This window comes from Paroedura picta, chromosome 10 (genome assembly GCF_049243985.1).
Source record: "Paroedura picta isolate Pp20150507F chromosome 10, Ppicta_v3.0, whole genome shotgun sequence".
Taxonomy (NCBI): Eukaryota; Metazoa; Chordata; class Lepidosauria; order Squamata; family Gekkonidae; genus Paroedura; species Paroedura picta.
Window position 1 is genome coordinate 49,852,902 of NC_135378.1, and position 16,708 is coordinate 49,869,609.

Here is a 16,708-nt window from a genome sequence, read left to right on the forward strand (position 1 = left end):
AGGGTCATGAGTCCCTCCTCAGAGTCTTCATGATGCATGCAGCAAACCAGATGACAAAGCCCACAACTCTTATGAAACGCTCCTTCCAAGAGGTGTGTTCTCTCATGTTCTAACCCCATTAAAGTTAAGTCCAACATGATCCTTCATAAGTCAAAGATCCCTTTATCGGATACAAGACTTTTAACCCAAGCAAGACATTTATGTGTAAAGAAACAAAATTTTCACCATCATCATGTGCGTGTGTGTGCATGCGCATTAAGTACCATCAAGCCACATCTAACTTACGGCGACCCTATGAATTAATGATCATTAACAACCTTGCTCATGGATTCTGTTATTGCGCCAATCAATTTCAAGTGGGTCTTCCCCTTTCCCTACTATCTTTCTTAGCATTATTGTCTTTTCCAGTGAGTCTTGTCTTCTTATAATGAGACAAAAGTAAAATAGCCTCAGTTTAATCATTTTAGTTTCTAAGGAGAATTAAGGTTTATTATTATTATTATTAATAATAACAATAACAATTAATTTCTATACTGCCTTTCCCCCAAGTGGGCTCAATTTGATCTAGAACCCACTTAATTTGTCTTTTTGGAAGTCTTTGGTATCCATAAATCTCTCCTCAAACATCACATTTCTGCAATATTATACTTTCTATAGATTTTTTTTGAAGTACAGACACCCACAGGAAGCCAGCTGTCTATGCCTCGGTGATTATTTCTAAAATTAAGCCAACACTTCAACTAACGATTTTCTGACAGAATATAGTACTAGATATTGTTATTGTGGTTAAGTTTTCAAGATTAAAAAAATATTTTAATCACAGGATAATTTGATCAGCTGTTTAAAAAATTCCTTTGTTCAGCTTTTTACATTAACTAGCACCCATTCCAGGCACAAATATGCATGGTCAAATTAGTTAAACTTCATATGTCTGTAGATTATAGCATGCAATTTGCTATTTACATTGTGCTAAGATCTATATGAATGATACTGAGTCACCTTGGCCAGAAGGAGCATGAGAGAGAGCTGCTGACAAGATCAGTGTTTTGTTTGCTTGTTTCCCTTTTCCTAAACTCCTGGGGAACACCAACTGAGCATGCTGTGTGAGAACTGTGTTTGAGGGTGAGTGGATGCTTGTAGCCTGCTGCAGAAAAGTTTCTATTTGATTCTGTCTGGTTTGTTGCTGATTCAGGATGATCTCTTTGCCTGGCCCCATCCTCTGTTTGTCTGGGATTGATTGCAGGTCCAACCCTCTGCTGTTGATGTTGAGAGGCAGAGGCTGAGGGCTGTTGAACCAAACACTCCTATTCATTAGAGGTGCAAGTTGAGGGGCTCTTGCCATGAAGCTCTTAGCCTGAGGACTCTGTAAGAAGCTAAGAAGTTTTTATATGTCTATATGTGTTACAGCTTTTGGCTTCAGTAAATATTAGGCCAGGTCCGTAAGTTCCAGGTTACATTAACAAACAAAGGAAAGTCTAAGGTGAAGGAATGTATTCAGAAGGCGTCAATGAATGCTCAAGGCCCATTTTCAGCAGTGAGTGTACCATGTTTGTTTTATTCCCTGAAGACAAGATGGACTTAACTTGTCAAAAGTGTGAACTAACAATGCTCTTAGAAGAGAAGGCTCGGAGCCTGGAGGGAAGGATTGCTACACTTCATGAGATCAAGGAAAGGGAGGACTTATTTAACCAAAGTCATGAGGCCCTGCAGAGGAATGCAGTTAAAGGCAAAAGTGAGTGGTTGAATTTCGTAACAAACCACCTCTGGGTGCCACAGCATGAACTGACAGGTGTCCAGCAAGTCATTACGCAGCACCAATGAAACTCAGGAATCAATTCCAGACTTGTGATGGCAACTGAGGCCTTGGCAGAACTGCAAGAAAGACGGTGATCATCTAAGAGTACTCAAAGAAATTTCTAGAGAGCTTGCAGAGCCTTTGTCCACTATCTTCAAGACTTGTTGGAGGACTGCAGATGTGCTACAGGACTGGAGGAGGGCAAATGGTATCCCAGTCTTTAAAAAGTAGAGGAAGGATAACCTAGGAAACTACAGGCCACTCAGTTTGACCTCTGTTTAAGAAAAGATAACTGGAGCAGATTTTAAAAAGGTCACTCTGTGAGCATCCGAAGGACAACTTGATCTGGGGACATCTGTATGGATTTGTTCCCCACAGGTCCTGCCAGACCAACTTTGTTTTCTTCTTTGATCCAATGACGAGCTTATTGGCCATCAACATCACTGACCCTGATTTTAGTAAACCTTTTGACAAGGTTTCCCATGATGTTCTGATGGGTAAACTGGAGGACTGCCTACTGGACTCTAGGATAGTTAGGTGGATAGGGAACCTGTGGTAGAACCATACTCAGAAAGTGGTTGTCTAGCATTTGGATGAACTATATCCAGTTGTGAAGGCCTTGTTTCAAAAAGAATGGAGAAAGAAAAGACAGCTGATTCCACTACTTAACTACTCTCACTGTAAAAAAAATCCTAATGTCCAGCTGGTTATTAGGAAGAAAACAACAAAAATGATTAGGGGCCTAAAGACTAATCCCTAATGTTCAGTTCAGAAGAAGAGGCTGAAGGGGTGGGAGACATGATTGTTCTCTGTAAATATCTGACAGGCTATTCCTGTTGACAGCAGAACATAGGACTCCCAATAATGCAATTTATTAGCAGAAAGATACTGGCTGATTGTATAAGTAATTCAACAGCAGGATCATCTATCTATGGTGGAGGTGAATTTCTCCTCACTGGTATTCTTCAAGTAGCGACTGGACAAAAACTTGCTAGCTATGCTTTGGGTTGATCCTGCATCAAACAAAGGGTTGAACTAATGGCCTGTGTGGCCCTTTTCAACTCTAGGATTGGATCTCACACAAAATACACAATATAGAGAAGATGTACAGTTCCCATCCCTTAAGGCAGTCATCCAACCCCCCCCCCCCATTGTTGTTCCTGAGGGAGCACCAATCCCCAGAAGCCACATTTCAGGGTGCATTTGGGGCTGCTACAAGAAGGGGAAGATGTTTGAGTTGAACTTCCAGGCACAGAATTTAGATGGGATCCAACTCAAACTTTGGAATAACTAGATAGCCTGATTTATGGCATCATTCTTTCTCTGCACAAAACAATTCCTTGTGCATTAGAGCATTACCACAACCCAAAGCTCAGTTATGACACCAGTATGTACAAGATAAGTTTGTTGCTCTGGGTTTTCCCTATCCTTCTATGGGCAGAAATGTTTTGCATGTATGTAGAGTCCCCACCACGTGGGTGAGAACAGGAGATTGTCCAGCTTACAACAAAAGAGACAAATTGGTAACTCCAGTTTTTAAAGGAAACTTGCTCTATGCAGAAACTTAAGCTGCTGGATTGCTTTCAGATTCTATACAGAAACTTGTCTTAACTTTCACTAGTCATCTCACACGAGGATCATAAATATTTAAACAGAAGTGAAAATTCTCATGTTTTCACACTGATACTTTTCTATTGCCATTTAATGAAGCGTTTATTTGAACAGTATGATCTCTTTTACACCTTAAGATATCCAATGAACAATTATAATGCTAAGTAGCTCAGACAGCAATAACATATCAAGGCTACAAAATGAGAGAGAGACTACAAGCATATCAGCTAGTTAAAAATATGCTGGAAAGTCATATTTCTTAGAATAATACACAAGACAACAAATCAAGCTTACTTTAGCATATTAATTATTTTATGGCACACAATCTTAGACTACAATTCTGTGCACACTTGCATTAGAAAGTTAGTTCTGAGTAAACATACATATCTTTTAATATTTGAAATTATAGCAGTGCAATCTGAATGTCAAAGACTGATTTTGGTCTATAAAACGGCTTCTTAACAAAAAGCATCCTATAAGCATCAAATGCAAGGAAAGTCAAGTGATAGAAAGAAAATAACAAATGTGACAATTAACAAAATCTACTAGTTAATTATGATGTTTTTCTTGTGAAAAAATGCAATTTAAATAATAATTTAAGCTATTAAAATACCCAAGCTGATTTCATCATTTTTATTTTATAATTTTTGATGCTTCTTGTCATCTCAGCTATTCTTACCTTTGCTCTTGTGGATGTTCTTCTACATCTTCTTCTGATTCAGTCTAATGAACAGACAACAAATCATGAATGAAAAAAACAGCTTTCCAGCACTTATTTATCATAAGCAACCCCACAGATATTATTTTGTTCAGTGGAACTCCCATTCTGTAAAACACTTGATACAGTGAATTTTGCAAGCCCAATGAATTATGTATCAGCAAATCACAACAATTTAAAAAGCAGCTCCACTGAGCACAGTTGTTGAGCAAATACCTGACAGCTGCTTGATAGATTCTGCCAACATATCAAGAGACTTTAGAATAAATTGGGTAAAATGTTAACCTATACGGAGTACTGGCTTAAAAAAAAAAGCAGAATGCCAACGTGAACATTCTCCTGTTCTGCTTCTCAGAGATATGCATCCTCTTTAACTTAATTAAGTTAAGAATGGTCCAAGCAGAGGCAAAAATAGATATTTTTTTCTAACAGGAAGGATTATTAGATTCAACGAACAATTGACATCTGAACAGCTGGGAGGACACAGATCCAGTTTACGGTTTTCATATGTAATAACAGTTTTAATTTAAGCACTTGGGCAAAAATTTATTATTGTTTGACATCTACGGAAGCATACTTTCAAGGCCAAACCCCACATTTAAATGTATGGCTATTTGAGTCTCACTCGCATCTGAGAATATGTATAATGCAATCAAATTTAGACTCATTTTCTACATGCTCATTTCAGAAAAAATAACCATTAATAAAACATAATGTTCCCAGTATTCTTCTTTGATATTGGTCTGACATCCAAGATACTCATAACATTAAAAGATGAGAAATTGCATTTGAACATTCATATAGTAGTAAACTCATGCATATATCCATTGTGCTTATTAAAGAGCCCTGCCCAGGAACATTCCCATACAAAAACCTGCATTTGCAGATGTGTAGGGTTTCTTTTGGTAGGCGTGGGTGCCTTTTTAACTGCTCAGGACTTTATACTTGCAATGAAGCAGCAATTAAAGCTGTTTGACTGAGGATGCAGCTTACACTTCAGCCACATTTGAAATTATTCAGTTTCTATCTCTCATTTGTTGTTGTTGTTATGTGCGAAGTCGTGTCCGACCAATCGCGACCCCATGGACAATGATCCTCCAGGCCTTCCTGTCCTCTACCATTCCCTGGAGTCCATTTAAGTTTGCACCTACTGCTTCAGTGACTCCATCCAGCCACCTCATTCTCTGTCGTCCCCTTCTTCTTTTGCCCTCGATCGCTCCCAGCATTAGGCTCTTCTCCAGGGAGTCCTTCCTTCTCATGAGGTGGCCAAAATATTTGAGTTTCATCTTCAGGATCTGGCCTTCTAAAGAGCAGTCAGGGCTGATCTCCTCTAGGACTGACCGGTTTGTTCGCCTTGCAGTCCAAGGGACTCGCAAGAGTCTTCTCCAGCACCAGAGTTCAAAAGCCTCAATTCTTTGACGCTCGGCCTTCCTTATGGTCCAACTTTCGCAGCCATACATTGCAACTGGGAAGACCATAGCTTTGACTAAACGCACTTTTGTTGGCAGGGTGATGTCTCTGCTTTTTAGGATGCTGTCTAGATTTGCCATAGCTTTCCTCCCCAGGAGCAAGCGTCTTTTAATTTCTTTGCTGCAGTCCCCATCTGCAGTGATCTTGGAGCCCAGGAAAATAAAATCTGTCACTATCTCCATTTCTTCCCCTTCTATTTGCCAGGAATTGAGAGGGCCGGATGCCATGATCTTTGTTTTCTTGATGTTGAGTTTCAAGCCAACTTTTGCACTCTCCTCCTTCACCCGCATCAACAGGCTCTTTAGTTCCTCTTCACTTTCTGCCATTAGAGTAGTATCATCTGCATATCTGAGGTTGTTGATATTCCTCCCTGCAATCTTGATCCCAATTTGTGACTCCTCTAATCCCGCAGTTCTCATGATGTGCTCTGCATACAAGTTAAATAGGCAAGGCGACAGTATACAGCCTTGCCGAACTCCTTTCTCAATTTTGAACCAGTCAGTGATTCCATGTTCAGTTCTCACTGTTGCTTCTTGACCTGCATATAAATTTCTCAAGAGACAAATAAGATGCTCTGGTATTCCCATCTCTTTAAGAACTTGCCACAATTTGTTGTGTTCCACACAATCAAAGGCTTTAGCATAGTCAATGAAGCAGAAGTAGACGTTCTTCTGGTACTCCCTAGCTTTCTCCATGATCCAGCGTATGTTGGCAATTTGATCTCTAGTTCCTCTGCCTCTTCGAAATCCTGCCTGTACTTCTGGAAGTTCTCGGTCCACATATTGCTGGAGCCTAGCTTGTAGGATTTTGAGCATAACTTTGCTAGCATGAGAAATTAGTGCAATGGTGCGGTAGTTTGAACATTCTTTGGCATTTCCCTTCTTTGGGATTGGAATGTAAACTGACCTTTTCCAATCCTGTGGCCATTGTTGAGTTTTCCAAATTTGCTGGCATATTGAGTGTAGCACTTTTACTGCATCGTCCTTTAAGATTTTGAATAGTTCAACTGGAATGCTGTCACCACCACTAGCTTTATTGTTACTCAGACTTCCTAAGGCCCATTTGACTTCACATTCCAGGATGTCTGGCTCCAGGTCAGTAACTACCCCATTGTGGTCATCAGGGATGTTAAGCTCGCTCTTGTATAGTTCTTCTGTATAATTTTGCCACCTTTGTTTAATCTCTTCTGCTTCTGTGAGGTCCCTACCATTTTGGTCCCTTATCATACCCATCTTTGCATGAAACGTTCTCTTCATATCTCCAATTTTCTTGAAAAGATCTCTGGTCCTCCCGATTCTATTGTTTTCTTCTATTTGTTTGCACTGTTCATTTAAGAAGGCATTCTTATCTCTTCTAGCTTTTCTCTGGAATTCTGCATTCAGTTGGGTGTATCTTTCTCTTTCTCCCTTGCCTTTCACTTCCCTTCTCTCCTTAGCTATTTGTAAAGCTTCCTCAGACAGCCATTTTGATTTCTTGCATTTCTTTTTCTTTGGGATGGTTTTAGTTGCTACCTCTTGTACAATGTTGCGAACCTCCGTCCATAGTTCTTCAGGCACTCTGTCTATCAGATCTAATTCCTTAAATCTATTTGTCACCTCCACTGTGTATTCGTCGGGGATATGATTTAGTTCATACCTGAGTGGCCTAGTGCTTTTCCCTACTTTCTTCAATTTAAGCCTAAATTTTGCAACAAGAAGCTCATGATCTGAACCACAATCAGCTCCTGGTCTTGTTTTTATTGACTGGATAGAACTTTTCCATCTTTGGCTGCAGAGCACATAGTCAATCTGATTTCTGTGTTGACCGTCTGGTGATGTCCATGTGTAGAGTCGTCTCTTGGGTTGCTGGAAAAGAGTGTTTGCTATGACCATTGTATTCTCTTGACAAAATTCTACCAGCCTGTGCCCTGCTTCATTTTGTACTCCAAGGCCAAACTTGCCTGTTATCCCGGTTAACTTTTGGCTTCCTACTTTAGCATTCCAATCCCCCATGATGATAAGCACATCATTTTTGGGCGTTGCTTCTAGAAGGTGTTGTAGGGCTTCATAGAACTGATCAACTTCATCCTCTTCAGCAGCAGTGGTTGGGGCGTAGACCTGGATCACTGTGATGTTGAATGGTTTGCCTTGGATTCGAACTGAGATCATTCTGTCATTTTGGGGATTGTATCCCAAGACTGCTTTTCCTACTCTCTTATTGATTATGAAGGCTACTCCATTTCTTCTGCGAGATTCTTGTCCACAGTAGTATACCTGATGGTCATCTGAATTAAATTCACCCATTCCTGTCCATTTTAGTTCACTGATTCCTAAAATGTCGATGTTCAGTCTTGTCATTTCTTGTTTAACCACGTCCAGCTTGCCTTGATTCATGGATCTGACGTTCCAGGTTCCTATGGAATAAAAATCTTTACAGCATCGGACTGTCTTTTCGCCACCAGTTACTTCCACAACTGAGCGTCCTTTCGGCTTTGGCCCAGCCGCTTCATTCATTCTGGCGCTACTCGTACTAGCCGTCTGCTCATCCCCAGTAGCATATTGGACACCTTCCGACCTGAGGGGCTCATCTTCCAGCGTCATATCGTTATGCCTATTGGAACTGTCCATAGAGTTTTCATGGCAAAGATACTGGAGTGGTTTGCCATTTCCTTCTCCAGTGGATCACCTTTTGTCAGAGCTCTCAGCTATGACCTGTCCGTCTTGGGTGGCCCTGCACGGTATAGCTCATAGCTTCACTGAACTACGCAAGCCCCCTTGCCACAACAAGGCAGCGATCCTTGAAGGGGGTCTATCTCTCATTAGTTGACCCAAAATGATCATAACATGCAAAGATGGTATCATTAAATACATAAGACACAGCGAAAAAGCACAAATTGTTGTTACCTGTACCTATGTTGCAGTAATCCAAAATAACATTTTTCCTGTTAACATACAGTAAAATGATAGAACGAAAATGCAATAGACAAGGAAAAGAACTCATGTATCAGAAGAATTTTTAGAAGAATTTTTAGAAGAGTTGGTTTTTATACCCTGAAGGAATCTCCTTATAATCTCCTTCCTATCCTCTCCCCACAACAGACACCCTGTAAGGTAGGTGAGGCTGAGAGAGCTTCTTGCAGAATTGCTCAAGTTAGAACAACACTATTAGGGCTGTCACAAGCCCAAGGTCACCCAGCTGGCTGCATGTGGAGCAGGGAATCAACCCTGGCTCAACAGATTAGAAGCTGCTGCTCTTAACCACTATTCCCTACTGGCTTCAGAGCTTGTGGGAAAGTCTAGGAAATCATGACTTCATACAGAAGCTTAAAGATGATTTTCTGTTCATGGACTAAGGCACTCTTAAAGCTATGTCCTTGACGCATGTTATTTTACGACTAACTTCCAAAGAAGCCCACTGGAGAATCTTAGCTCAAAATTCTGGAACTTAGTTGCATACTCTCAAATTACACCTGAACTTGGAAATTATCCTTCAAAGCGCCTCAATAGGTATGTTTTGATTTAGCTAGGAGAGTAAGTTTACATTGCATTTCCCCACATACAAATAATACTGCATGCCACCCTTGGGATTGCACATGGAAATTATGCATGAGTGCCCAACATATGTTGGCAAATATGTGTCCTATAGGCATGCCATGCAACCCATATCCTGGTCAGCAACTATACTTTGTACCCCTTCCTTGTGATGTTGGAGGAAAGGAAGAGGATAGAAATAATCATCTCCCTAAGCGAAGCAGAGGTATTTGCAGTTGCCATAGCAACCACAAAATCTAGGCTAGCTCCACTGAGACCCAAATGCCACTGGAGAAGCCATCCTTCCTGCCCATTTGAGCTGGCTCAGACAGTACAGTTGCAAGGAGGCTTGAAGCAGCCAAGATGCCTTGGGAAAGCTCAGCACCTTCCAGATCAGACGGGCAAGTTATGATCTCCCCCACCACCTGTAGCATCTCAGAGAACTCCTATAGGACTCATCAAAGAAATGTTCCTCCCACAAGATATCCAGGCCTCCCCACCAAAAAAAACATACAAAAATAATGTCTGTTGTTTGCTGAATATTAGAATGGAGCATGTTTTCGACTGCTTTTGGTATACTATCAGCATAAGTTAAATTAGTGTGTAATGGGGGGTTATTAAATGTGACATGGATTTGGTTGGAAATTCGAAGAGTAATACTAATAATAGTCCAAGCCCACTGTATCCATGGGCTTAGTATGGAGTAGGTTCGGCATAGGACTGCAGTACAAATCACTGACAGGCCTCTTTTAGGCTTACAGGTTTATAAACATAACTAGCTTCAAATCCCATTTAAAATAAATGGGCTTTGAAAGGACATGGGGCACAGGGGGAAGGAGGGGGGAGTGAGGCGAAGGGTTTCAGCGGTGGAGGGTGACCAAGGGGAGGGGGCGGCATTGGAAGAGTTCCTGGTGGACGTGTGGGGGGAGAAGCGACGGCGTAGTTGGGGCTTGGGTTGGGGGGGAAGGCGCGTGCTGTGGGGTTAGGGGGAAGCGAGGCAGGGCAGGGCAGGGCAGGAGGAGGGAGGGGAGGAGGGGTGGCTGGCAGTCGGGTCGGCCCAAGGAAAGAGAAAAAGGAGCAGGGTTAGCGACGACACCTCAATGTAGTTCTATACAGGGCCTAAGTTTTGTGTCTGTGGCGGCCAAAAAGCCACTGGAGGAACTCCTTGTCGTTAAAGTGGTACCGATGTCAAATAGTCCCTTTGAAATGCACAGGTAGGTCTTTGCGGAAGTAAGAATAGGGCTCTCTTCTCTCGTGAGCAATGAGCTCCGGTTAAAACTGTTGAGTGAGATGCTTTGCGTGGTTATTGTTTTGGCTCGTGTTTCGGGAGATGAGGCAGAGAGCGACGTGAGCGCAAAGGGCATTTTAGAACAGAAACAACCTCCCAAGTATATAAACCTAGATGCCAAAGGAAAGATGTTATAATTCCAACAGCAATGCATTTTGGGGAAGAGAGGTTGTTACATTCTGGGGAGATAATCTGTTGAAGACTATACTCCCCCCCCCCCCAAGAGGCTGAGATGGAAGTTTTTAACATAGCCTATACACAGACTACCTGATCAGCAGTTCCTCGGTAATGATGATACACCTGAAGGAGGATTTCAGCATTCAGAGTGCCTTCTGATGGTTCTTTGTGAAGTCAGGAAGAGAAGAAAAGGGAAGCGTCCAAAGACATTCCCTTCTCAGCTCAGGAAACAGCGGGGGGCGACTTGGGGAGGGGGGGTGGCATTGGAATGGTTCCGAGTGAACGTGGGGGAGGGGGGAGAAGCATTGTCGTAGCTGGGGCTCGTGGCGGGGGGAAGGCGTGCACTGGGGGCGAGGGCGAGGCGGGAGGAGGAAGGGGAGGAGGGATGGCTGGCAGGTGGTTTGGCCAATGGAAAGTGAAAAAGGAGTGTGGTTAGCGATAACACTTCAATGTAGTTCTGTATAGGGCCCTAAGCTGTGTGTCAGTGGCTGCCAAAAGGCCACCTGAGGAACTCCTTGTCGTCGCCGACACAAAAGTGCCAGTGCAGGTGCTAGCATGTACTGGCCGCCGGCATGCCTTCCTCCGCGAGTCCCCGGAAGTGCCCCAGACTTGCAGCCCTCCTTCCAGCCTCCTCCTTACGCTGCACGCCTCCCAACTCTGGGGCCAAGTGGCCAATTGGGAGACACATGCCTACCAATTGGCTCCTTGGCCTGGACTGACAATCGGAGGGCGCCTCCGCTTGTCAGTCCGGGGCCAAGGGCCAATGGCCGCTCTTCCCCATTCCGGACTGGGCCCACCTCAACCCCCCTTACGGCTTTATTTATACCGCTCCCAGAGCGGTTTACAGATTATTACACATTTACTTCATTTTTACACCACCTTTCTCAACTGGAATCCAAAACTGCTTACATTATTGTCCTCACCTCCATTTTATACGAAAATCAGCTCTGCGAAGTAGGCTAAGCCAGTGGTCCACAACCTTTTCTAGGCTGTGGACCAGTGGGGGGAGGGCAATCCGGCCACCACCCATGTGCAGCAGCCCATGTGCAAATGTGTATGCGCAGCAGGTCTGCACATGCGCATTTGGGCCATGCATGGCCGCAAACGAGCATGCACGGCACTTTCAGGCATGCACGAAACTGCCATGCATGCGCGTTGGCAGCTGCGCATGACAAAATGTGCATGCACGGACCTGCCACACATGAGCGTTTGTGCCAGCGACCAGTGCCTGCCTTGCATATTAGTTAGGGCTTGTTATATTTTTACAAGGCAGAAGCCTTAGCTATCCAGTTGTATTCTCACTGCGCATCCATTTCAAGCCATTTTGAACCCAAGGAACTTTGGGAATATCCGTGGTAAAGTCAAGCTTTAAAAAGTGGAAATATGTTAAAAATTAGGATAAAACCATTCACCTTCAGCACTACCTTGTTTTATTTAATCCACACCCACAAACTCCACAAAATGAAAAAAAAGGAAATGCCACAAAATTAGCGGATTTGAAAACAGATTAACCAATAAATCCACAAAGCAAAGTTCAAAACAAAAGTAGCTATTTGTGGTTACTTTCCTACTCACTCGTACATGACAATTACGGTTAAAGTGAAGCTTAAAAACAAAATGTGCTTGTTTGCATGAACACACATACACACACACACACAAAAACAAGCCGACTCAACTCAGGTTCTGCTAACTGATATAGTCGGCTGGGGAAGGAGAGGTAAAATGCCCAGAGTCACTGCTGCTCTCCTGAAAGGTCAGCAGAGACATGTAACAAATGTGGCAGACCCACTGCATGCAAACATATTCATGCATATATATCTATACATGCATAGGCACACAGAGATGATGACAGAACATGTGGAATTGTTCAGAGTTTGAATTTGTAACCTATTGGTCTTCTATGAAGCAGTTTCCAAAAGATTTTTTTTTCAAAATCACTAAGAAACTCTTGAGGCCTGTCAAGCCCTACAATAAAAAAAACACAACAAAATTCTCAAAAGCCTGTAGGAACAAGGCTGCTTTATAAATCTTCCTAAATCTTGCTAGAGAGAACCCCATATGGAGGCTGATCACCACTGTTACAAGCAGACTCAAAGAACAGCCACGGACAAATGCAAAGAAGGAGCATATTCAGGCAACCAGATAGGCAAAGTTTTACAAAACTCTTATTTATTAGGCTGCAAACGACTAACACAGGACTACTGTAGGAAGCAGGCTGCTGGGCACCTTTTGTGGATTTATTTGTGTAGCTGTCTTAGAATTTCTTTTTGGCAACAAATTTTGGTGAGTTTCCTCAGCTTGTAATAACATTTCTCATCCTCCCATGCATTCTAGACTGTATACCTAACTCACTATTTGATTATCCTGAGTCCTAAAGAACTTGGAAAGAGTCTCTTTCTATTAGAATTCCAAAATCATTCAACAACACTTGAAGTTCTACCAGTCCTTAAATAATAATTCTGGAAACTAAGTATTTTATAAACAAAAGTTAATCATTCTTTCCACTTATAACTAACCAAAATATTGTATTTATACCCTGAAATCAGAATTATATATGTCAAACAAGGATTTCTGATATTTCTGCAAATAGATCAGCAACATTCATGAATGTTCCTGTTTAGAATACAAAAATATATAAATTCTATGGACTTCTGCTGTTTCTCATAGATTGTCTCATAACAGAATGGTGGAAACCTGCAGTCAATTTATTGATATACATCAGATTACAGCTGCCAGCAGCACATTGGCTCTAATCTCATGCTAATATGTCTCCTCCCCTCCCCCCAAATTAGTAGGAAATCATGCTATTTAATATTGTCATACTGAAGGAAGCAAGACCCTGAAGACAAAAAAAGAAGGAAAACTTTGCACTGTTCAGAGAAAGTCTTGTGGTGGAAAGAAGACTGGATAGGAAGGGAAATAACAATGTTCTTTATCCTGGAAGATGGAAAAAGATATTTCTGCTGTCTTTCACATAAATGTTTCAGACTGATTCAAATTCCACAGAAGTGAACACCAGCTTCTCATCAGCTGATGAGGTCTAATCAATCCTGTGTGTATTCCATATTAGAAGCAAATAAAACTCTTCACCAGACAACTCAAATTCTGTTTTCCAAGAAAAGCAGGTTTTTGCAACTTGCAGAAATTATGCAAATTGTAAATCTGCAAAATTATGTAAATTTGTCCTTGCCTCCCCCCCCCTCCATTTTGGGTAGAAAAGAATGAAGGAAATATGCTCAGACACTGGAAATCTTATTCCAATCCAACCTTAATAGCTTTTAAAATTTCAGCAATATTATCTACATGCTCTCAAGAAAATTCTTTAGATTCAATAGGTGAATTTCAGTAGATTAAGTATATAAAAAGGTTTTAATACTGCTATAAAAACAAGGTATATGATATATACAAATATAATAATACAGACAATGACTTTCTAGAGTTCACAGGAACAGATTTACATTTTCCCCTATTTGTGTATCAATGATCAACATTCTTGCAGGAAAATATTTGCATGCAATCTTATACATGCTTTCTCTAAAGAAAACCCTTCAAGTTTTCAAAGCATTAAATAAAATATGTCTACTATATTATGTAATTCTACCACCACTTGATATTTTAAAAATTTCAACCTATTCATACTCAATTGAGCTAGGCTTGAGTCATAAGTCTATATTACTGTATTTAAACAAACACAATACTAGGTGTGTCTACCCCCCACCTGCCATAAAAAGAAGGGTCACCTTCGTTTTCTAAAAGTTTTAGCTCTATCCAATAACAATTTTAACATGGATCTTCATTTAGAGATGTGGATACACTCTTACATCATGATAATCTTTTGTAAATACTATGTTTAATTATACCTCCATATGTACTATAATTACTGGCAGACTACAAAAAAGACAGCTAGATCATCATTTACATGAGAAAATTCATCTCTACCAAATTTCCATAAATGTACAGTCCTCCCTCCCAATCTCCTGATGTGAAAAAACAGAAAAACATTTAATTCAGAAGTGTAAATTAACAGGTATAGTTAATTATATATGCCCACACACAGAACATACACACAGATTCGAGTAAATTCACATATTCTTCTACCTTTTCCAATGACATTTAGGGAAAAACTCATGACTTTGCAATATAAAGGATATTTATACTGCATCAAGATATGTCAATAATTTGTTTTAAAACAACCTACTGAGTCCATGCGCTTTTATAGAAAAGTTTCACTAAATCCATCCAGACCTGCTCACAGGTAAATGTGCACAAGGTTGCAATGTAGATTATCTTCCACTAGAGCACCCCTGCAGTCTTGTAAGTATAAAGTCAAATGAAACTAATCTTTACAGAAACATCAAAAGAAGCACATGCTACCTGATATAATCTACTGTTCAGACAAATCCTGATAACTAACTCTATTTCTGAACCTGGCAAGGTGATGTAGAAACACTGCCTCCCCCCCCCCCCCAAAAAAAAATCCACTGCAACCATCCTGAACTTGAAGTCTCCCTGACTTGATTCTCTGACATGTATAAGAACATGGTTGTTAAGTGCAGAGAATACACCGATTTGGGCTGTTTCTGGAGGGGGGGGGGTGGAAGCAGAGGTATCTATTTGTCACACTACTATTAGACGTGTTCACTTATGGGCCGCTGCACCTCCTGCCCACACTCACACATCAAGATCCCCTTACCTGAGCAGGCATCAGGAGGTCCCCATCCTCAGCTTGCCATAACTCCACCACATTGGGAATAGGGTCAACGACTATGGGAGAGAAAGGGGGAAACACAACATTCACGCAAAACCCAGGCTGCCGTTTCAATGGAGGGCAAGGACTGCACAGGCGGAAGAGACCTCCACACACAAAGCGCCTTGGCCTCCCAGCCCCGCTTGCTGGTCCTGCAGGGGGTGGCCACTCTTTGAAACAGGCCCCTGGCCTGAGGCGGCCGGGCTCGGCTTCTGTTTCCAATTAGAGGCGACCCTCGCGCTCGGGGCCCCCGAGGCGCTCGCCCTTTGCTTTGGACGCATGAGGCTTTGTTTTGGTCCGCCTCGCTCCTGGAAGAGGCTGCCATGCTAAAAACGGCAGGGGCGGATCACATGTGGCAGCAGGAAGGCGAGCCTGGCGCTCCAGAGGCGGGTTTGGAGCCCCCTTGCAGCCGCTCCAACCAGGGGCCTCCTTGCGCGGCGGTGGGGAGGGGGCCGCATCTCTTCCGCAGCCACGGGAGCCCGCGCCGCGTCTTTCTCAGGGGGCAAGGAGCCCCCCCCCCCATTGGGTGACGGCCTCCGCTCCCCTCGCCGCGCGCCTTCCACAGATCTGTCACACGGCTGCCGCGGCTCTCTCGGGAGCGAGCTGGAGCGACGGGCGGGGGGCACTCCGGCCAAGGGGCGCTCTGCTCCAAGCTCTCCGCGCGGGGCTGGCAGGAACCATTCGCCAGACGCCGCCGAGCAGCACAAAGGGGCGTCGGGGAGAGCTTTTCGCGGCCACCACCGATCCTGTCGCACGCGGCCTCCCGGACGAGGATGGGGGGGAGTGGGGGGCGGGTTACCTCCGTTTTCCCTTTGCAACCTCCTCTCCCCTCCCCCCCCGCCTCGGGAGCCCCCCTCACCTTGGCCCTGCGCTTCTCCCGGGCGGAAGCAGGGTAGGAGGACCTGCAAGACGCCGAAGAGGAGGTTCATGGCCGTGGCTGTGCGGCAATAGCTGCCTTGCGGCGGGTGGCGCAGCCCCGCCATGCTGCCTGCCGCTCAGGCGCTGAGCTGGCGGGCTGGGCTACAGCTGGGGCGGCAGCAGCTCCAGCAGCAGCAGCAGCAGCCGCCGCCTCCCTGCGCTCTGCGCGTGTGTGCGACAGAGATAGGAGGGAGGGAGGGAGCGCTGCGCGGCACAGGGTGGGACATTGGCCGTGAGAGGGCCGCCGCCGCCGCCGCTCCTCGCCGGGCTCCGCCCCGGGGCGGTGGCTGCTTGTCCGCAGAGCGCCGGAGGAGCACATGGAAGGGGGCTGGCGCGTCCTGACACATAAACACTGGCCCAGGCCCGAAGCTCTGCGGCAGGGGCTCGCCTCCGGAGCGGGTAGCAAAGGGGCACGAGGCCCTTCCGTCCCGCAGCAGACTCTGCAACGCAGACGGGGGCGGGGAGAGGTTGTTCC

General features: G+C 43.7%; 1 protein-coding gene across 5 annotated transcripts in view; it reads right to left on the reverse strand.

Annotated features, from left to right (window-relative positions):
* The window catches only part of TMEM131L (transmembrane 131 like), an 81,270-nt gene extending 64,822 nt beyond the window's left edge, over nt 1-16,448 (reverse strand). Inside the window, exons 1-3 of one of the 5 annotated variants that reach the window (XM_077300060.1) lie at nt 16,175-16,448; nt 15,262-15,332; nt 4,086-4,129 (exon numbers count right to left, since the gene is read on the reverse strand). In XM_077300060.1, coding sequence (XP_077156175.1) covers nt 4,086-4,129; nt 15,262-15,332; nt 16,175-16,298 — 239 coding nt within the window. In that variant the 5' untranslated portion in view covers nt 16,299-16,448. Of the gene's footprint in view, nt 1-4,085; nt 4,130-15,261; nt 15,333-16,174 lie in introns of those variants that run through there. The other 4 variants (XM_077300057.1, XM_077300058.1, XM_077300061.1 and 1 more) reach the window with 4 other exon arrangements.
* Between the last annotated feature and the right edge of the window lie 260 nt (nt 16,449-16,708).